The sequence below is a fragment of the Anomaloglossus baeobatrachus genome, chromosome 10, assembly GCF_048569485.1.
Source record: "Anomaloglossus baeobatrachus isolate aAnoBae1 chromosome 10, aAnoBae1.hap1, whole genome shotgun sequence".
Lineage (NCBI taxonomy): Eukaryota > Metazoa > Chordata > Amphibia > Anura > Aromobatidae > Anomaloglossus > Anomaloglossus baeobatrachus.
In genome coordinates, this window is record NC_134362.1 from 67,973,003 (window position 1) to 67,992,505 (window position 19,503).

Below are 19,503 nucleotides of genomic sequence, written 5' to 3' on the forward strand. Positions count from 1 at the left end.
AAATACATTAATGCCAAAAGGAAAACAAAGGATAGTATCGGACCCTTAAAATATAATAACAAGTTAGTTATAGAGGACAAACAAAAGACTGAGATATTAAATAGGCATTTCTCATCTGTATTCACCAAGGAACTGACTGTACCAGGGATCATTCAACAAGTGAAAAATCAAAGTCCACCACCCGATATAATTAATTTAACACAAGATGAAGTACGCCTACGTCTGAGTAAATTAAACATTGACAAATCCCCAGGGCCAGATGGCATTCATCCACGAATATTGAGGGAATTGAGCTCCGTAATCGACAGACCGCTGTATCTCATCTTTTTAGACTCACTTGTAACAGGGTTGGTGCCTCAGGATTGGAGGATTGCTGATGTGGTACCGATATTTAAGAAAGGTAAGAGGGTAGATCCAGGCAACTACCGTCCAGTAAGCCTGACATCAGTAGTATGCAAAGTTTTTGAGGGCATTTTAAGGGATGACATGCAAAAATATATTGCAGAAAATAATATGATAACTGACAAACAGCATGGATTCATGAAAGATAAGTCGTGTCTAACCAACCTGTTGGGGTTCTATGAGGGGGTAAGTGCAAACCTGGATATTGGTAATGCAGCTGATGTGATTTATTTGGACTTTGCAAAGGCATTTGATACTGTACCACATAATAGCCTTATACTAAAGCTCCAGAAGCAAGGACTAGGGGACACAATATGCAACTGGGTAAGGAATTGGCTAAAAAATAGGAAACAAAGAGTAGTCATAAATGCTACATTCTCTAAATGGGCTATAGTCAGCAGTGGGGTGCCGCAGGGATCTGTGCTAGGACCAATTCTTTTTACTCTCTATATTAATGATCTTGTGGATGGGATTGATAGTACAGTGTCAGTCTTTGCCGATGACACCAAACTATGTAGGATATTAAAAACTGACCTGGATAGTACAATATTACAAAAAGATCTGGATAAGATGTCAGAATGGGCAGATACTTGGCAAATGAGATTTAATGTTGATAAATGTAAAGTAATGCACCTAGGACGGAGTAATCCTATAACTGCGTATACATTAAATGGAAGTAAACTCGGGACTACAGAACAGGAGAAGGACTTGGGTATTCTCATTACAAATAAGCTGAGCAGCAGCACTCAATGTCAAGCAGCAGCTGCTAAAGCAAACAAGATTCTAGGGTGTATAAAAAGAGAGATTAGATCCCGTGATCCCAACGTATTGTTACCCATCTATAAATCACTTGTAAGGCCACATCTGGAATACGGGATCCAGTTTTGGGCTCCACATTTTAAAAAGGACATTCAGAAGTTAGAGTCAGTTCAAAGGCGGGCAACTAGACTATTACAAGGAATGGAAGGAATGGAGGCCTCCCATATGATGGCAGATTGAAAAAGTTAGATATGTTTAGCTTAGAAAAAAGACGTCTCAGAGGAGATCTCATTTATATGTATAAATACATGTGTGGTCAATATAAAGGACTGGCACATGACTTATTTCTTCCGAAAACAATACTAAGGACCAGGGGGCACTCACTGCGAGTGGAAGAAAAGCGATTCCGACACCTAAATAGGAAAGGGTTCTTTACAGTTAGAGCGGTCAGACTGTGGAATGCCCTACCACAAGAGGTAGTAATGGCAGATACTATAACAGCTTTTAAAAAAGGGCTGGATGATTTCTTCAGTACAGAAAACATTGTTGGTTATAAATGACTTAGTGACTAAATGTACAACTGGTGGAGGAAGGTTGAACTAGATGGACCTAGGTCTTTTTTCAACCTAAGTAACTATGTAACTATGTAACTATGAATTTAGCCATTTAGTTTCTAGTTAGTTCTATTCAGTTTATCATCAGTCATTTGACCCTCTTTTGGGACTTCAGGGGGGAGCTCGAAATTTCTGGGACTTCTAGTGTTTTAAATGTGAACAGACATAGTGCTTCTAGTGAAGCCCATTAGTGTTCCTAAAAAGTACAAGACCCCTTTCATGGCCTGTCGTCAACCTGTTCCACTGTTGTATTTGAGTTTTGTTAATACAGATACAGTTGAATTGGGGTCAAAACCATGAATCTCCAAGACAGTCAAATTCAGGACTGTCCCGCTGGTTCCGGCACGGTTGGGAGGTATACATTATTACATCTTGTATTACTAATACATACAGTGTTACAGACTAATCACATTTCCTCGGTCAACGTTTTCAGCTCATAATTGCTTGTGATAAAGCAGATAACATTAAACTGGTAATAGTCCACACCCAAAAACCATTGTTGAAGGTGACATTTTTATGAGTAGTTATAACACTAAAAATATAAGCAGAGTGAAGTTGGGGGAATGTATCAACTGAGATTTATCTAGTGTCACATATCAGGGCTGTTGTAACAAAAATTCCCAGTATTGTATGAATAAAGGGCAAAGATCATAAACTGTGGCTGTTTACACTGACAATTAACAATTTCCAGCCTGAAATGTATAACTGACATTTGTGTAAATATTGATACATTTCAATTCTAGTCCTGAACAATTAAATAAGCTTGATCGACTTTCCAGCAAAAAGGAAATCCTGCGTCTGTCACCAGCTCTGTTCCCCCAGCCACGGTGTTCACGGATGTATTTTTATTCCACGGGGATGCTTACTTACTATGTGTCACAAACAATTCCATTAGTCATCCAAAAAACACCATGATTTCCTTATTTAATAGATGTAATAATGAAAAGAAAAACACACATTTGGGCATGTATTACCTTATACCAGAGGGGGGCGATTCATTTTCCAGCTGAGCCACGTGAGATGTGACTGTTGTGAAGGGCCGAACAAACCAGCCGAACTTAATTCTGCTGAATATTATTAATTATCACGGAATATTTCATACTAAATGTCTATTTCATGTAATAATCTAACCACTTTCTAATGGAGTTCAATTAAAAATTCACTTCCATTACCTCTCTATTAAAATGTATTTTTTTGTTTTTGTTTTCTACTTCCGATAACATTTGTTATGAGTATTGCTGCATGCACTTTGGAATTTTCAAACGGGACGTTATCAGGAAACTGGGGCTGCAGTCACTGTCCCAGCTGCTGTCAACACAACAAAGCTGAGCTCGTCCCTGCTCTTCTTATCAATTACGATACATGCTCAGTTTGGGCTCCTTTCCCACTGCTCTATATTTCTTTTATCGTGCACTGACATTGCGCTCCTTCACAAGGTGTAAAGAGGAGTGAGAGAAGGGCAGGGAGAACATAGACCACCCCAGCTCCTCAAAAGGACGTCATTGATGGCGGCTGAGCTTGTCCTTGCTCTCCTTTTTTGCTGTGAAACCTCCTGTTCAATGTGCACTGACAGTGCGCTCTCTTGCCAGCTCGTCACTTCTCTTTATACCCAGCGAAAGAGCACAATATCAGTAAGGACTATGTACCTTGAAAGCCATATTGTCATGGGTGTGTCAGGGGTGACAGACAGTCATGTGGTTTCTGGATATAGAAGGTCACAGCGTTTCGCTGCACAGAATGCTCCCTGACTTTCTATTATTCCTGCTGTCAGTATTCATTGGTATAGGTATCTTTCCTGCTGGATTTTCATCTCTCCCACTTATGGACCCAGCAGGAGCTCACCTTCCACCCAGCTGCTGATCATCTGTATTCTCTTGGTGCTTAAATACCCCTTCCTTGGACTGGTGCTGGTGATATTATTCAGTTCATTCAAGCTCTGGTTGCAAGCAGGTGGCTTGCTCTCATCTGTTATATCGTTGCTGTAACTTTGCTGAGCTTCTACTGTTGTCATCTGTAGATAAGTAAGTCATGCATTTACGACTGTGTGTACTTCTTGTGTCTTCTATAGCATTTGGTGGGGTTGACGAAGAGCTCATCCCACCCGTTCCCTATTTAAGACGCAGCACTAGGGATACCTAGGGTCAGGTACCCAGCTCATCACGTAGGTGCGGACCCTATCTAGGGTGGTGAGGGACCACAAGGACTAGCAGTAGGTTTGGTCAGGGGTCACCATCTTCCCCTTCCCTAGACACAGGGTTTCCCTTCCCTTTTGCCGTTCGCTTGGTACTTCCCCATACCTAGTGTGACACATACTGATTCATGTCAACCTTGGGGAAATTTAGCTTCCCCCACTATCATTGTTCTAAGTGGTGGATAATTGCAGCATTACTGATATTTTTCAACATCAACATGTATAGCCATGTTATAAAGCAGTCTTTAGAGCGGACCTGTAGTGTTACTTATGGACACCACATAGTACTAGTAGTAGTGATATTACACCATTGAGGTTTACAACACTGGACCATTCATTGTTTATATGGCAGACACATATACAAAGCAGACTTGTCCTGAGTAATACAGAACATCAGAGAATATTAACAAATAAGATTTTACAAAGTCATTTGTCTATTTGTTGTTGTAATTGAAGCGGCTTCTCTAAATTATACAGATATATATCATACATTCAGTATATCTGGATTCCCTGCTAACCTGTCAACGAAATGCAGGCTCTGGTTCATGGCATCCTTTATGCTGTAAATGGATACGCAAGGTATAAAACAGGCAAAATCTGCTGATCACCAGGCAGGCAAGCTATGGAGTAGGATGTTATCGTAAAGCAAAAGGAAGTGATACGATGGGTCTGGGGGTAATCGGCGGCGGGATCAGAATTGTGAGACCCTAATAGACCAGCATTTACTGCTTATCCCATACATAAATGATGAGTGTGAAAAAGATTGAAAAAGTAAAGATATAAAACTGTAGGAAAAAACAGCAAAATGTGAATAGAGAGAATCTTCTGTCTATAATTTTGGCTTCATTAGTCAAATGTAGAAGAGATAGTATGTATTTGGCTTATTCTTTTGAATTGTTGTTACTACTTATTATTTTTTTCCTAATAGACTTGTTGGGGCAGAACACATTTCCTGTATTGTCTATATCTATGCTTAATGGTAAATTGAAAGAGAAATGTGGACAGGTAGAAGTAGAGTCAGGTAGTGGCAAGGTAGCTGCATACAGAACCATATCTGATAGCATTACCAGTGTGTATTATCCCTAGAACGCATACCTGGGGCCTCGCAGGCCTGCTAGGTCATTTGTTTTCTATGGTAGATTGAATTGCTTGCGCGTTCTAGGGTTATACCAGTATCCAGTGCCATTCAAGCTGTGGCTATCCTGGGGATTGTGTGACATTGTTATGTCATGCAATCCCTGTGGCCAGTCAGCAATCCCTTCCTTAGGACAAATCAGACATTCAGGAAAAGTGAGAAAGAAGCCGCAGCTCTTGCTCCCTACAGATATCAACTTTATCTGAATGAGGGGTCAGTGAAGTCAAAGGTGATTGGCTGCAGGGATCTCATGAACATCATTGCCTTCCATATAGTATAGTGCAGACCCCATAGCCTTCCATATAGTATAATGCAGACCCCATAGCCTTCCATATAGTATAATGCAGACCCCATAGCCTTCCATATAGTATAATGCAGACCCCATAGCCTTCCATATAGTATAATGCAGACCCCATAGCCTTCCATATAGTATAATGCAGACCCCATAGCCTTCCATATAGTATAATGCAGACCCCATAGCCTTCCATATAGTATAGTGCAGACCCCATAGCCTTCCATATAGTATAATGCAGACCCCATAGCCTTCCATATAGTATAGTGCAGGCACCATAGCCTTCCATATAGTATAATGCAGACCCCATAGCCTTCCATATAGTATAGTGCAGGCACCATAGCCTTCCATATAGTATAGTGCAGGCACCATAGCCTTCCATATAGTATAATGCAGACCCCATAGCCTTCCATATAGTATAGTGCAGGCACCATAGCCTTCCATATAGTATAATGCAGACCCCATAGCCTTCCATATAGTATAATGCAGACCCCATAGCCTTCTATATAGTATAGTGCAGGTGTGACGCCCTGGGCAAGCCAGGGGTCACAGATCATCACACCACCACACCCTACATCCCAGTTAGGAACACCAAAGCTACTGAAATCCTTGTTGCCTTCCTCCAGGGGCTGATGTTCACACCAGGGGGTGGGCCAGGCGGTTGGCTCCGCCCACCGAGTACACAGCTCTGGAGGCGGGAGAACCAGCAGATAGGGTTTGGACGAGAAGGAGTAAACAGTGGAGTGGTAGAGGAGCTAAGTGAAGTGAAAGTGAAGTAGTAGTGGAGCAAAGAAGAAAAGGAGTAAAAGTGAGCTTAGAAAGCCCTGAAGTTGGTCCGGCTAAGTGCAGGACAGTGTCAGCAAGGTCAGCAACAGCGGTGATTGTCTGGAGGGGGACTGCTCGGAGGTTGCTGGAAGGACCGCGGACGGGTAGTGGCCTGGCGGTCTGGAGCAGTATACGAAGGACAGTCAGCACCAAGGCAGGGGCCTCTCGGACCCCGGCAAGGCTAGGAGTCGCCATAATTTGCCAAATCCGTCAGTGAAGGGGACGTCGATCCCCCAACAACCAAGTCCCGACTGAAGGCAAAAGTCCAACCATTAAGGAGGAACACCGCCACCACCAGGGCACCAGTTCCTCGGGGCCAGCGTCTGCGGGCAAAGTAGGGCTCCTCCGGCCCATATCCAAGCTGGGGAGCGGGTTACCGGTGGGAACCCATCGCTACCAACACAGAAACATTAGGTGCAGGTCAAAGGGACATCACCGTTACCTACTGGGAGAGCAAGTGCAGCCGTCCGTGGGAACCGTCTTTCCAGCCGTGTGGTTTACCGAAAAACTGTGTCCACGTCTCAGGCTGAGTGAGTACCACAGTACCGCAAGGCACCGCGCTGCCCCCGCGTCCCTGCGCCCACCAAGCCCTGCATCCCCCACTTCCTCACTGGGGCCCGGGATCACCAACCCCTACCCACGGAGGGGCAACACAACAACTTGCTGCTCCATACCATCCTTCCCGGGATCCCCATACAGAGCAGCGGTGGTGTCAACCAAATCACCACAACCGTGGGTGGCGTCACGGACAATAAACCATCCCCACACCCAACAACCCCCCTTTCACTCACGGGCGAGGAGCGCCGCTAGAGTCCCCGGGATCCGGCTCATCGCTCGAGCCACCGAGCAGCAGCAGGCCGCAGCAGCCGCGGCGGCCGGACCCGAGCAGCAGTGGGAGAGCGCGGCGTCCCCTCCTCCGCCCGCGACACAGGCACCATAGCCTTCCATATAGTATAATGCAGACCCCATAGCCTTCCATATAGTATAATGAAGACCCCATAGCCTTCCATATAGTATAGTGCAGGCACACTTTGATCTGCCCTGAGCAGGGCAGATCAAAGTATTGTAGTGCGCCTGCGCAGGACCTCAATGCTGGCGAGTGTAGATAACGTAGGACACATCATGCACCCAGTCTTCAGTAGAAGGAGGACAAAGATGGACGAAAGAGGAGGCGCCGGTACTGGAGAACGGAGACACCCATCCGACCAGTCTGCACCGCACCGCCCTTTAGGTGAGTATTATAAAGTGTTTTTTATGTTCTACACAGCGGCCTGGGCTCTTATATACAGCATGTTAGAATTCTGTGTATAAAAGCCTGGTGGTGGTGGCCACAGCTTATAGTCACCAAATCTGGTGACAGGTTCCCTTCAATTTTGCTGGAATAAGGATTTGTGACAAAACTGGACTAAAAATGCATAAAAAAGCAATAAAAACTGTGTTCCCACATGAAGAGCAGCAAGTCATTGAGTAAAGCATAATTTTTTTTTCTAAATAAAACAAACTGCAGCCAGGGGATGGGGCTTATATAATATGTATAAACTGCAAAAGAGAGAATTATGAGATAAAAGTTAGCTTTCTTTTAATTATTTTTTTTTACTATTATATTTGGTAAAAGTCCAGGAGCAGCACCAATACCATCTGCTTAGTCTCTGTGTATAGTATTATTTGCTGTAGTTGTGCACAAATGCTGTTTCCTTAGAATAAAAACAAACAAAAAAACTTATAAAATGTTTATATTTTTTCATCACTTTACACTTTAGCATACAAATAAACATAAATGTTTCTGAAACTAAATGACGTTTGAAAAAAATGATTTATTTGAAAAAGAAAAAAAAAAAAAAGAGAAGTTTCTCAACATTCCACAAATTTGCAAATACAAAAGTATCTTCTTACTTGAATTTATTTTAAGAAAACCTGTCTCTTGAACCAACCCTTTAAAGGTTATTTATTAGCAGAAAATGACTGTTCAAACCAAGCACGAACACTTAGTGCACTCTTGGAACGGACAAACAGTTGACTGCACCTTCCCACCTTTTTGATTTCCACTAAGCTCCATTCTCCTTTGTTTCCTGTATAGACAGAGCTGTCAATCAAGGCAGAGGAGGGTGGAGATATGTGGTTGTGTCGCCAGGGGTTAAGGAGATACCCAGAACCGGGCCAAGGGGTTGCTTCTGGAAAGGGGATCACGGTGTCGTGACCCGGGCCGTGCTCCCTGGTTCCACAATAAAAAGGGGGGTTATGTTCGTGACGCCACCCGTGGAATGTGATCAGAGATGACCACCGCTGCTGCAGAACCTCCGGGGTGATGGAAGGCAGCTTGAGATGGGACGGCTCCCCACGGGTAGAGCCTTTTCCCCGGGGCAGTGTGTTAGTAGTCTATGGGGGGAGTGCAGGACACGAGCACAATAAACAGGCAGACTCACGGTTTTGCAGTTTCTTTGTCCTTTACTGATGATGGTATTCAGCAGAGTACTGTCCACGGAGTCTGTGAGGGGTTCAGGGTTTCTCCCACCCAGCCGGGCCGTTTTGGCTTCCTTGCCTGCACTGTGTGTCTGTGGCCTGCTGCTGTGAACTATGCAGCCGGCTCTGCTGTGCTCTGCTCCTAGGTACCGACCTGACAGGCAACTCGAGTCCTTCCTAGTATGTTCCTGAACTCTCCTATGTTGCTTGTGTCTGTGGTACAGGTGAAAGATCTGGAATCTTCACTTCTCTGGTGGTAACTATGCAGTATGTAACCTGCAGTCTCGGATCCAGCATCCGTTCTTGTGCTCCACTGGGATGAGCTCAGCAATGCTCTGCCTCCCAGGAATGTTCTCTGTGTACGCTTTCTCCTTTCCTCAGACCCTCAGCTAGGCCTGGAATTGGTCAGTGGATCCTGAGGTGAGCTAAAGCCAGCTTCCAACCTGCAGAGATCCTGTCTCCTCAGTGCTCTGCACTGAACTTCCAAACTGAAACTACTCTGAAACTACTTCTGACCATTTCCTCCCTCCACCAGAATATACAGGGAAGCAGCTTGGTCTCCCCCTTCTGGCCAGGAGGTCTTGGTGTTGTGTGTGGGGAGTTAACCCTTTGTGTTGTTACTGTGGCAACCCTGGGGTGCCACATGGTTTTCACCTAAAAGTTGGAAAGTGCAGTGAACTTTTTAGCCACACCAAGGGTGCACCAAGTTCCTGTGCTTGGTTTGAACAGTCATTCCCGTCAACACCGTTATTATGTGACAATGTTCCCTCTGAACTGGATAAACTGTAAAAGAACTGTAAAAGAAGGAGGTAAAACCAGTGGTGCAGCTAGTGGTGGAAGGTGGTACTTGGCCAATTACATAATGGGGATTACCCAGTGCAATATTTTCTGGCACCTGACAAGTTTTAGTTCCCTAGTGGATTCAATAGAAAGTTGGTATTAATAGTGGAAATCCATATTTACTCAGTTGCTTGTTATTATACTAATGGAATACACATTAATTGTAGAGTTCCGCATAGAGATACAGTGAAACCGTCCACTATGTAACTTCCATCACGTTCCGGTTTCCACCATGCTCGGTGCTTTTGATTGTAGATTATGGCTTCTAAATTTGGTTTTACAAGTCATCATACTTATCGATGGTCATTGTGCTGACTGGTAGGGCACCAGCTGTATCAGGGGGGTGTCTGGTGTTGACACTAGCCCACCATTTAAGCTGTATTCTCCTCTTCTCTCCCAATTGTTTCCTCGTGGTAGGGAAAAATAAAGAAAAGATGACAGCACCAAGCCATATATCTATGGAGATACAAAACAGAAAGAACAGATCATATAGAGAATATTACGTCAGACATAGCTGGTGCTGCTCTCCAAGGAGAAGTGGATAGAATTATATCCCATCTAGGCAATGCTCTGTGAGTAAAGGGTGCTTTACGCGAGACAACGGATCGTGCGATGCATCGTCAGGGTCACGGTTTTCGTGACGCACATCCGGCATCATACACGACGTCGTCTCGTGTGAAACCTCTGAGCGGCGCAGTATCGCTCACAAATCGTGAGTCGTGTAATCGTCGCTCAGTTTCATAATATCGTTTATTTTTACTTGTGCCGGTTGTTCATCGTTCCCGTGGCAGCACACGTCGCTCTGTGTGACACCACGGGAGCGATGAACTCTGCTTACCTGCGTCCCTCGGCTCCCGCCGGCTATGCGGAAGGAAGGAGGTGGGTGGGATGTTTACATCCTGCTCATCTCCGCCCCTCCGCTTCTATTGACCGGCGGCTGTGTGACGTCGCTGTGACGCCGAACGTCCCTCCCCATTCAGGAAGTGGACGTTCGCCGCCCAAAGCGAGGTCGCTCAGAAGGTAAGTACGTGTGACGGGGGTTTCACGACTTTGTGCGACACGGGCAGCGATTTGCCCGTGGCGCACAAACGACGGGGCGGGTACGATCGATTGTGAAATCGCACAATTGGTCATCCCGTGTAAAGCAGGCTTAACAGTCAGGACTTCAGACAGATACATTGTAGAAAAACAGATTTGTGAAGCTACTGCTTGAGCTCAAAGTATGTAGGCTTGTCTGCTATACATCTTTCCCTTAGCACGCAACTTTCCTATACTATGATATAATGGGAAAGCTGGGTGCTGATGGAAAGATGTAAATCAGAGTATGGGGAAGCTGCATGCTTATAGAAAGATGGATATCAGAACAGAAGAAAGCTGTGTGCTGAGGGAATGATGTATATCAGAGCATGGGAAGGTGCGTGCTGAGGGAAAGATGGATATCAGAACATGGGAAGGTGCGTGCTGAGGGAAAGATGGACATCAGAAGATAAGAGAGCTGCATGCTGAGGGAAAGATGGAAATCAGAGCATGGGAAAGCTGCATGCTGAGGGAAAGATGGATATCAGAGCATGGGGAAGTTGCGTGCTGAGGGAAAGATGGAAATCAGAGCATGGGAAAGCTGCATGCTGAGGGAAAGATGGATATCAGAGCATGGGGAAGTTGCGTGCTGAGGGAAAGATGGAAATCAGAGCATGGGAAAGCTGCATGCTGAGGGAAAGATGGATATCAGAGCATGGGGAAGTTGCGTGCTGAGGGAAAGATGGAAATCAGAGCATGGGAAAGCTGCATGCTGAGGGAAAGATGGATATCAGAGCATGGGGAAGTTGCGTGCTGGGGGAAAGATGGAAATCAGAGCATGGGAAAGCTGCATGCTGAGGGAAAGATGGATATCAGAGCATGGGGAAGTTGCGTGCTGAGGGAAAGATGGATATCAGATGATAAGAAAGCTGCATGCTGAGGGAAATATGTAAATCAGAGCATGGGAAAGCTGGGTGCTGAGGGAAAGATGGATATCAAAACATAATAAAGCTGGGTACTGATGGAAAGACATATCAGAGCATGGGAAAGCTGCATGCTTTTGGAAAGATGAATATCAGACCATAAGAAAGCTGGGTGCTGATGTAAGATGTATATCAGAGTATGGCGAAGGTGCGTGCTGAGGACAAGATGGATATCAGAACATAAGAAAGCTGGGTGCTGATCGAGGGATTTCAGATTATGGGAAACATGAGTGCTGAGGTAAAGAGCCAAGTGTAAGCCACACTATCCCGGACCCTGAGTGTCAGCATAATTATCCCGTACCCCGAATGTCGGCGTCATTATCCCGTACCCCAAGTGTCGGTGTGTAGTTGGTCCAAACTCTAATTACAACACTGCAGCTCTGTATGGTCTCATCTCACAGACATTAGAGCTGTCAACCAAATGCCTGCTCTGACAACTTCATTCTTTCCTGACAGCCCTATATTCTGTACTCGTGAGTATGGATTTTTTCGGTTGTATAGGGCAACACCCAAAAGGACAGAAAATTGTATAAATTAAAAACATTGCTTGTACTGTCTTAAAGATTTCACATCTGGTTGCAGTATTCTGGCAATAAATAAAATGTACTACAAAATGCCAAAAATGTAAAATATTGCATTTTTCCCCCCAAAATGCTGTGTGAGAAACCACAACAGAAACCCCCTTTAATTACCTTTTCCAGTCAGACTGCACACTTGCAGCATGCAAATGAGACATTACACAGTTAAGCAATGGAATACGCCTTTAGCAGAAAGAAGAAATGTTTTTTTTTCTACCAAACATGTGGAGGAGCAGCTTTTACAGAGCGCAGCTCCGGATTCTGGACAGTCTGCTCTTGTATGAGAACATTTTCCTTGAAGCTGCACTTATTTCTCTCATTTCTTCCCTTCCTCTTCTATAAACAATGAACATTTCAAACTTTGCCTGAAAGTTCTTGTACAACCATCTCCTATTTGGGAATATCATGTTCAGTGGATGAGTAATGGGTTTTGTCAGAATCTGCGTTTTCTCTTGCTCCCGAAAGATGCAAACACAATTAAGCTTCAAGTACACAGCGCAAGGTTGAAGTGAGGATAGCATTAACCAGTGAGGCCGTACATTCTGCTAAAAAGGCTTTAAAGGGATTTTTCACTACTTGATATTGGTGGTCTATCCTTAGGGGCACTTTGCACGCTGCGACATCGCAGGCCGATGCTGCGATGCCGAGCGCGATAGTCCCCGCCCCCGTAGCAGCTGCGATATCCTTGTGATAACTGCCGTAGTGAACATTATCGCTACGGCAGCTTCACATGGACTCACCTGTCCTGGGACGTCGCTCTGGCCGGCGACCCGCCTCCTTATTAAGGGGGCGGGTCGTATGGCGTCACTGCGACGTCACACGGCAGGCGGCCAATAGGAGCGGAGGGGCAGAGATGAGCGGGATGTAAACATCCCGGCCACCTCCTTCCTTCCGCATATCCTACGGAAGCCGCAGTGACGCCGGTAGGAGATGTTCCTCGTTCCTGCGGCATCACACACAGCGATGTGTGCTGCCGCAGGAACGAGGAACAACATCGGACCGTCGCGTTAGCGTAATCATGGATTACGCCGACGCTGCACCGATGATACGATTACGACGCTTTTGCGCTCGTTAATCGTATCATCGAGCCTTTACACACTACGATGTTGCATGCGATGCAGGAAGTACGTCATTTTCAATTTGACCCCACCGACATCGCACCTGCGATGTCGTAGTGTGCAAAGCCCGCCTTAGGATAAGCCATTAATATTAGATTGGTGGGGGTGGGGGGTGTCAGACATCAGCTCCGCAGCTGCATTGTATGGATAGCACACCTGTGTACACTGGGTAGTGGGTATTGCAGTGTATGAAGTTTGAACAGCACACCTGTGTAATGGGTATTGCTGTGTATGAACAGCACACCTGTTTGCACTGGGTAGTGGGTATTGCAGTGTATGAACAGCACACCTGTGTATACTGTGTAGTTGGTATTGCAGTATATGAACAGCACACCTGTGTACACTGGGTAGTGGGTATTGCTGTGCATGAACAGCACACCTGTGTACACTCTGGTAGTGGGTATTGCAGTGTATGAACAGCGCACCTGTGTGGACTGGGTAGTGGGTATTGCAGTGTATGAAGTTTGAACAGCACACCTGTGTAATGGGTATTGCTGTGTATGAACAGCACTCCTGTGTGCACTGGGTAGTGGGTATTGCAGTATATGAACAGTGTCGTGTGTGGGGAGGGCGCCGCCACTGCTTCGGGTCACTCGCTAACGCTCGGGTGCGGCGCTGCTGCGGCTGCTCGGTGGCTCGAGCGGTGGGCCAGATCCAGGGACTCGAGCGGCGCTCCTCGCCCGTGAGTGAAAGGGGTGGTGGTTTGGGGGATTTAGTCCGTGACGCCACCCACGGGTTGTGGTGAAGATGGGCACCACCGCTGCTGGTGACGAGGATCCCAGGAGCGATGGTAGGGAGCAGCTGGGATGTTGTTTTCCCCCTCTGTGGGTAGGGGTCGGTGGTCCCGGGGCCCGGTGGAGTGACAGGGAGGCAGGGTTGGTGAGGTGCAGGGTTGCAGGGACAGCGCGGCGCGGTGCCGGATGGCACGGGTGTACTCACTCAGTAAGAGATGCACAAAGTCCTCGGTAAACCAAATGGCTGGATAGACGGGTCCCGCAGCCGGCTGCAGTGTCTCTCCCCGGACAGGTGATGGCGGCTGTCTTTCCCTGCACCTTGATGTACTTGTTTGACTACTATGGATCCCCAACGGTAGTCCGCTCCCCGGTGAATGGATGACGGAGGAGCCCGTTTGCCCGCAGGCGCTGGCCCTTGGGTCTCTAGCCTTAGGCGGTAGCTGTATACCCTCACGGTGTGGGCGGTTGCCTTCTATCGGGTCTTTGGCTGTTAGGAAACCCCTAGGGTTCCGGTCACACTCGGATTTGACTATTGTCGGCGGCTCCAAGCCTGGTCGGGGTCCGATGACCCTGCCTGTGTGTGCTGGCTTCACTTCGCTCCCCGGTCGGTACCGGCGGGCCAATGCCCGACCCCGTCCTATGGTTCCGCGTTGCTTCACCACTCCTGCAGACGGCCACCACCGTCTGCCAACCTTGCTGTCAGTGCCTGGGCCACAAACCCAGACACCCAAGTGTCTACTCCTCACTCTTCAAACTCCCACTACTAACTGACACTTTTCCCGCCTCCAGGCCTGTGAACTCCTCGGTGGGTGGGGCCAACCGCTTGGCTCTGCCCCACCTAGTGTGGACATCAGACCCTGGAGGGAGGCAACAAGGGTTTTGTGTTTGGCTAATGTTACTGTGTAATGGGGGTGGGGGTGTTTGTGTGTTACCTGTGACGACCTGGCTAGTCCAGGGCGCCACATTCCCCCTTGGTGAAATGCAGACCGTCCGCGGACTGCTCGTCCATCACCGGTTTTATTTAATTCCAAAACTGTAGAAATATAAATAACATGTAAACATTTTAAACATATAAGCATTTTTGTTAGGACACTTCAAACGTTGCACATATAAAAACATTTTTAATAATAACGCATGGACGGACGTCTTCTGCTCTCCCACCCAAGCAACCTAGCCCTGATACTGCCCCTAAGAAGTGAGCAGCACGCCTTGACCCCAGTCCAGGTTCAGGCTGCCCGAGTGGGAACGGGTACGGTTACTCGTACCCGGCTGTCACTGGACATGGGGTCCCCTGACCCCCGGAGGATGGCCACCGGTCCTGGTGGTGGCCGGGCCCCAGCCTGCTCTGCTGCGGCCCTTCCTCCAACCTGCCTCTCCGGAGGCGGCAACGGTTTCCATCCCATAAAACTATTTACAAGCCCACCAGTCCGTGGGTGGCCTGCCAGTTCTCGGACATGTCCATGAGTAGTCTCTCATGCAGGTGGTAAACACATAAAGTCCCTCCGGGAACAACTTGCCGGCAACGGCCGGAATAATCACTGTCGCTAATTAGATGATCTTCGGTTGATTTTTGTTATTCCTTTAAACTGCTGAGGGTCCCAACGGGGGACAACTTGCTTGCAACGGCGGACCGCTGCCACTACTTGAGGTCGTACTCCTCCAGGACCTCTTCTAGCTCCACATCCGGATGGCTTGGTGGAGGAGGAGGGGGCTGGGGCTGCATCTGCTCACCGCGGCTCTTCCTCTGCTTAACGTCCAGGGCGAACCAGCCCCTCTCCCCGCAGTGGCGGGTGTAAGTCACCAGGTCGCCCGGCAATAGATCACGACCTGGATGGCCCGTGGGAAGATGCGAGTTGACATCGCGGCGGGCCACAAACACTCCGGCCTCCAGGCCCGGCTAATATATGAATCTGAACCCCCTCCGCGTGTCAAATTGTCGGACTTGACCCTCGTACACCGGGCCCCGCACCCGAAAGGTGGCATGGCGAAGTGCGTCTTTTTCTTTAATTACCCGCGCCATTACTTCGGCCCTCTGCTGCTCTCTGGTGGCAATCTCCCGGCCCAACGGGTTTGGTTCCCTGTCCGAATAAGGGGCGTTGGCAGACCCCTGCGCCCGGGTCGGGCCCTGCTGGACCGCGCCCACACCGGCCACTACCGGTACTCTTTCGTGGGGGTCCTGCGGTGACGTGGCCTGTACTGCTGCCTTACAGTGGCGGCCCAGCGCAGCTTCAGCTGAGGTGGGGGATTCAGGGACAGCTGGCCTCACCGGTTGGGCCTTTGGGCCGGCAGCGGCCGATTCTTCCACGGCCGGGCGGACTCCCGGAGCCGGGACGGTCTCGGGTGCGGCCTCTTCCGGGGCCGATGGCTTCTCGTCGCGGATGGCTACTTCTCGCGGGGCCTTCCATGGTAGCGGGAGGGACACAGGCCGTTCCCGAACAACGCCCCTAGGCCGGTCCTCTAGGGCGGACGGGTTGGATTCCACTACCGGTGTTGGGGGTAGCGGACCGAGCGGAGGGGCAACAGCAACTGGTACGGATGGCAGGGGAGGCAGGAGGGTGAGCGGGCGCAGGCCAGGCCCATAAGCCGCAGCGGCCGGTCCTTCTCGGACACAGGGGCGTGGGTCGCTTACCCGCTCCTCCAACTCTGCCTCCACCTCGCGTCTCCGCACGGCCGCCGCTACTTCCTCCATCTCGCCCACCCAGCGCTCCATCAAGAACCAGACCTGGGCTTGAAGGTGGCAGCACATCTGTGCGGTTCAGGCTTCCACCCACGCTGCTGTTCCTGGCGTGGGCTCGGGGATTTCCGCGGTGCCGGACGGACGGGACATCGTGCGGGGTGGTGTTCCAGAAACCAAAGGTTTGCAGAGTCCTGGCGTCCCCGCTTTTATAGCCTCGGCTACATCAGGCAGACACACACCCGCCCCCCCTTGGTTCTCTTCAGCACTTCCGTTTGTTGGGGGCGGGGCTTCGCTTTCGCGCCTTCCCTGCTCGGAGAAGACGCTCGAGCGGGAGACTTTCACGCCACGATGGCGGCGCTTCAAAATTTTCGGCCGGACACCGCCGGCGGAGATCACAAGGCGCACTTCTACTGGTAAGTAGAGGGGTTTAATCCTGTTTGTGACGCCAAGTTGTCGCAGGCGGGGAAGGCACCGCCGCTGCTGCGGGTTGCTCGCTAACGCTCGGGTCCGGCGCTGCTGTGGCTGCTCGGTGGCTCGAGCGGTGGGCCGGATCCGGGGACTCGAGCGGCGCTCCTCGCCCGTGAGTGAAAGGGGTGGTTGGTTTGGGGGATTTAGTCCGTGACGCCACCCACGGGTTGTGGTGAAGATGGACACCACCGCCGCTGGTGACGGGGATCCCGGGAGCGATGGTAGGGAGCAGCTGGGATGTTGTTTTCCCCCTCCGTGGGTAGGGGTCGGTGGTCCCGGGGCCCGGTGGAGTACGGGGAGGCAGGTTTGGTGAGGTTCAGGGTTGCAGGGACAGTGCGGCGCGGTGCCGGATGGCACGGGTGTACTCACTCAGTAAGAGATGCACAAAGTCCTCAGTAAACCAAACGGCTGGATGGACGGGTCCCGCAGCCGGCTGCAATGTCTCTCCATGGACAGGTGATGGCGGCTGTCTTTCCCTGCACTTTGATGTACTTGTTTGACTACTATGGATCCCCAACGATAGTCCGCTCCCCGGTGTATGGATGCCGGAGGAGCCCGTTTGCCCGCAGGCGCTGGCCCTTGGGTCTCTAGCCTTAGGCGGTAGCTGTATACCCTCACGGTGTGGGCGGTTGCCTTCTATCGGGTCTTTGGCTGTTAGGAAACCCCTAGGGTTCCGGTCACACTCGGATTTGACTATTGTCGGCGGCTCCAAGCCTGGTCGGGGTCCGATGGCCCTGCTTGTGTGTGCTGGCTTCACTTCGCTCCCCAGTTGGTACCGGCGGGCCAACGCCCGACCTCGGTCCTACGGTTCCGCGTTGCTTCACCACTCCTGCAGACGGCCACCACCGTCTGCCAACCTTGCTGTCAGTGCCTGGGCCACAAACCCAGACACCCAAGTGTCTACTCCTCACTCTTCAAACTCCCACTTCTAACTGACACTTTTCCCGCCTCCAGGCCTGTGAACTCCTCGGTGGGTGGGGCCAACCGCTTGGCTCCGCCCCACCTGGTGTTGACATCAGACCCTGGAGGGAGGCAACAAGGGTTTTGTGTTTGGCTAATGTTACTGTGTAATGGGGGTGGGGGTGTTTGTGTGTTACCTGTGACGACCTGGCTAGTCCAGGGCGCCACAAACAGCACACCTGTGTACACTGGGTGGTGGGTATTGCTGTGCATGAACAGCACACCTGTGTACACTCTGGTAGTGGGTATTGCAGTGTATGAACAGCGCACCTGTGTATACTGGGTAGAGGGTATTGCAATGTATGAATGTGACGCCCTGGGCAAGCCAGGGGTCACAGGTCACAACACCACACGCACCCCACATTCCCTGCAGGAACACCAAAGTCAAAACTTAAATCCTTGTTGCCTTCCTCCAGGGGCTGATGTCCACACCAGGGGGTGGGCCAGGCGGTTGGCTCCACCCACCGAGGAGTTCACAGCCCTGGAGGCGGGAAAACCAGGCAGTCCAGCTAGGGCAGTAAAAGTGAAAGGAAGTTAGAGTGAAGCTGTTGAAGTGGTAGAGGAGCAAGTGACAGAGTGCAAGTAGAAAGTGAAAAAAGTGACAGCAAAGAAGCCTGAAGTTGGTCCGGGTGTGTGCCCCGGACTGAGACAGCAAGGTTGACAGACGGCGGTGACCGTCTGCAGGAGAGACTGCTCGGAGGTTGCCGAAAGGACCGTGGACGGGTGGTGACCCGGCGGTACCGGAGCGGTATACAAAGAACAGTCAGCACCAGGGCAGGGGCCTTTCGGATCCCAGCAAGGCTAGGAGTCGCCATAATTTGCCAAATCCGTCAGTGAAGGGGACCACTGGGTCTCCCAACAACTAAGTCCCGATTGAAGGCAACAGTCCGACCATTAAGGGGAGACACCACCACCGCCAAGGCACCAGTTTCCCAGGGCCAGCACCTGCGGGCAAGAGAGGGGCTCCTCCGGCTCATATCCAGGTCGGGGAGCGGGTTACCGGTGGGAATCCATCGCTACCAATATTGAACATAGGTGCAGGGAAGGGACTGTCACCGTTAACTGCAGGGAACATCAACACCGCAGCCGTCCGAGGGAACCGTCCAACCAGCCGTTTGTTTACCGAGAACTTTGTCATCATCTTTGGGCTGAGTGAGTACCTCCGTGCCGTGCGGCACAGCGCTGCCCCTGCGCCCCTGCACCTCCACAGGCCCCATAACCCGCTTGTCCACCATCCCAACCCCATCACTGGGCCCCGGGACCACCAATCCCCTACCCACGGAGGGGCAAATCAACAACTGGCTGCTCCATACCACCACTCCCGGGATCCCCAGCCAGAGCAGCGGTGGTGTCTATACAATCACCACAACCGTGGGTGGCGTCACGGACAATAAACTATCCCCACAACCAAACCCCTTTCACTCACGGGCGAGGAGCGCCGCTCGAGTCC

General features: G+C 49.7%; 1 protein-coding gene across 1 annotated transcript in view; it reads right to left on the bottom strand.

Annotated features, from left to right (window-relative positions):
* Positions 1-8,019: 8,019 nt before the first annotated feature.
* TSPAN32 (tetraspanin 32) overlaps positions 8,020-19,503 on the bottom strand; it is a 128,810-nt gene continuing 117,326 nt past the window's right edge. Inside the window, exon 8 of the mRNA XM_075326991.1 lies at positions 8,020-9,974. Within this exon, the coding sequence (XP_075183106.1) occupies positions 9,822-9,974 (153 nt within the window). The 3' untranslated portion in view covers positions 8,020-9,821. The remainder of the gene's footprint in view (positions 9,975-19,503) is intronic.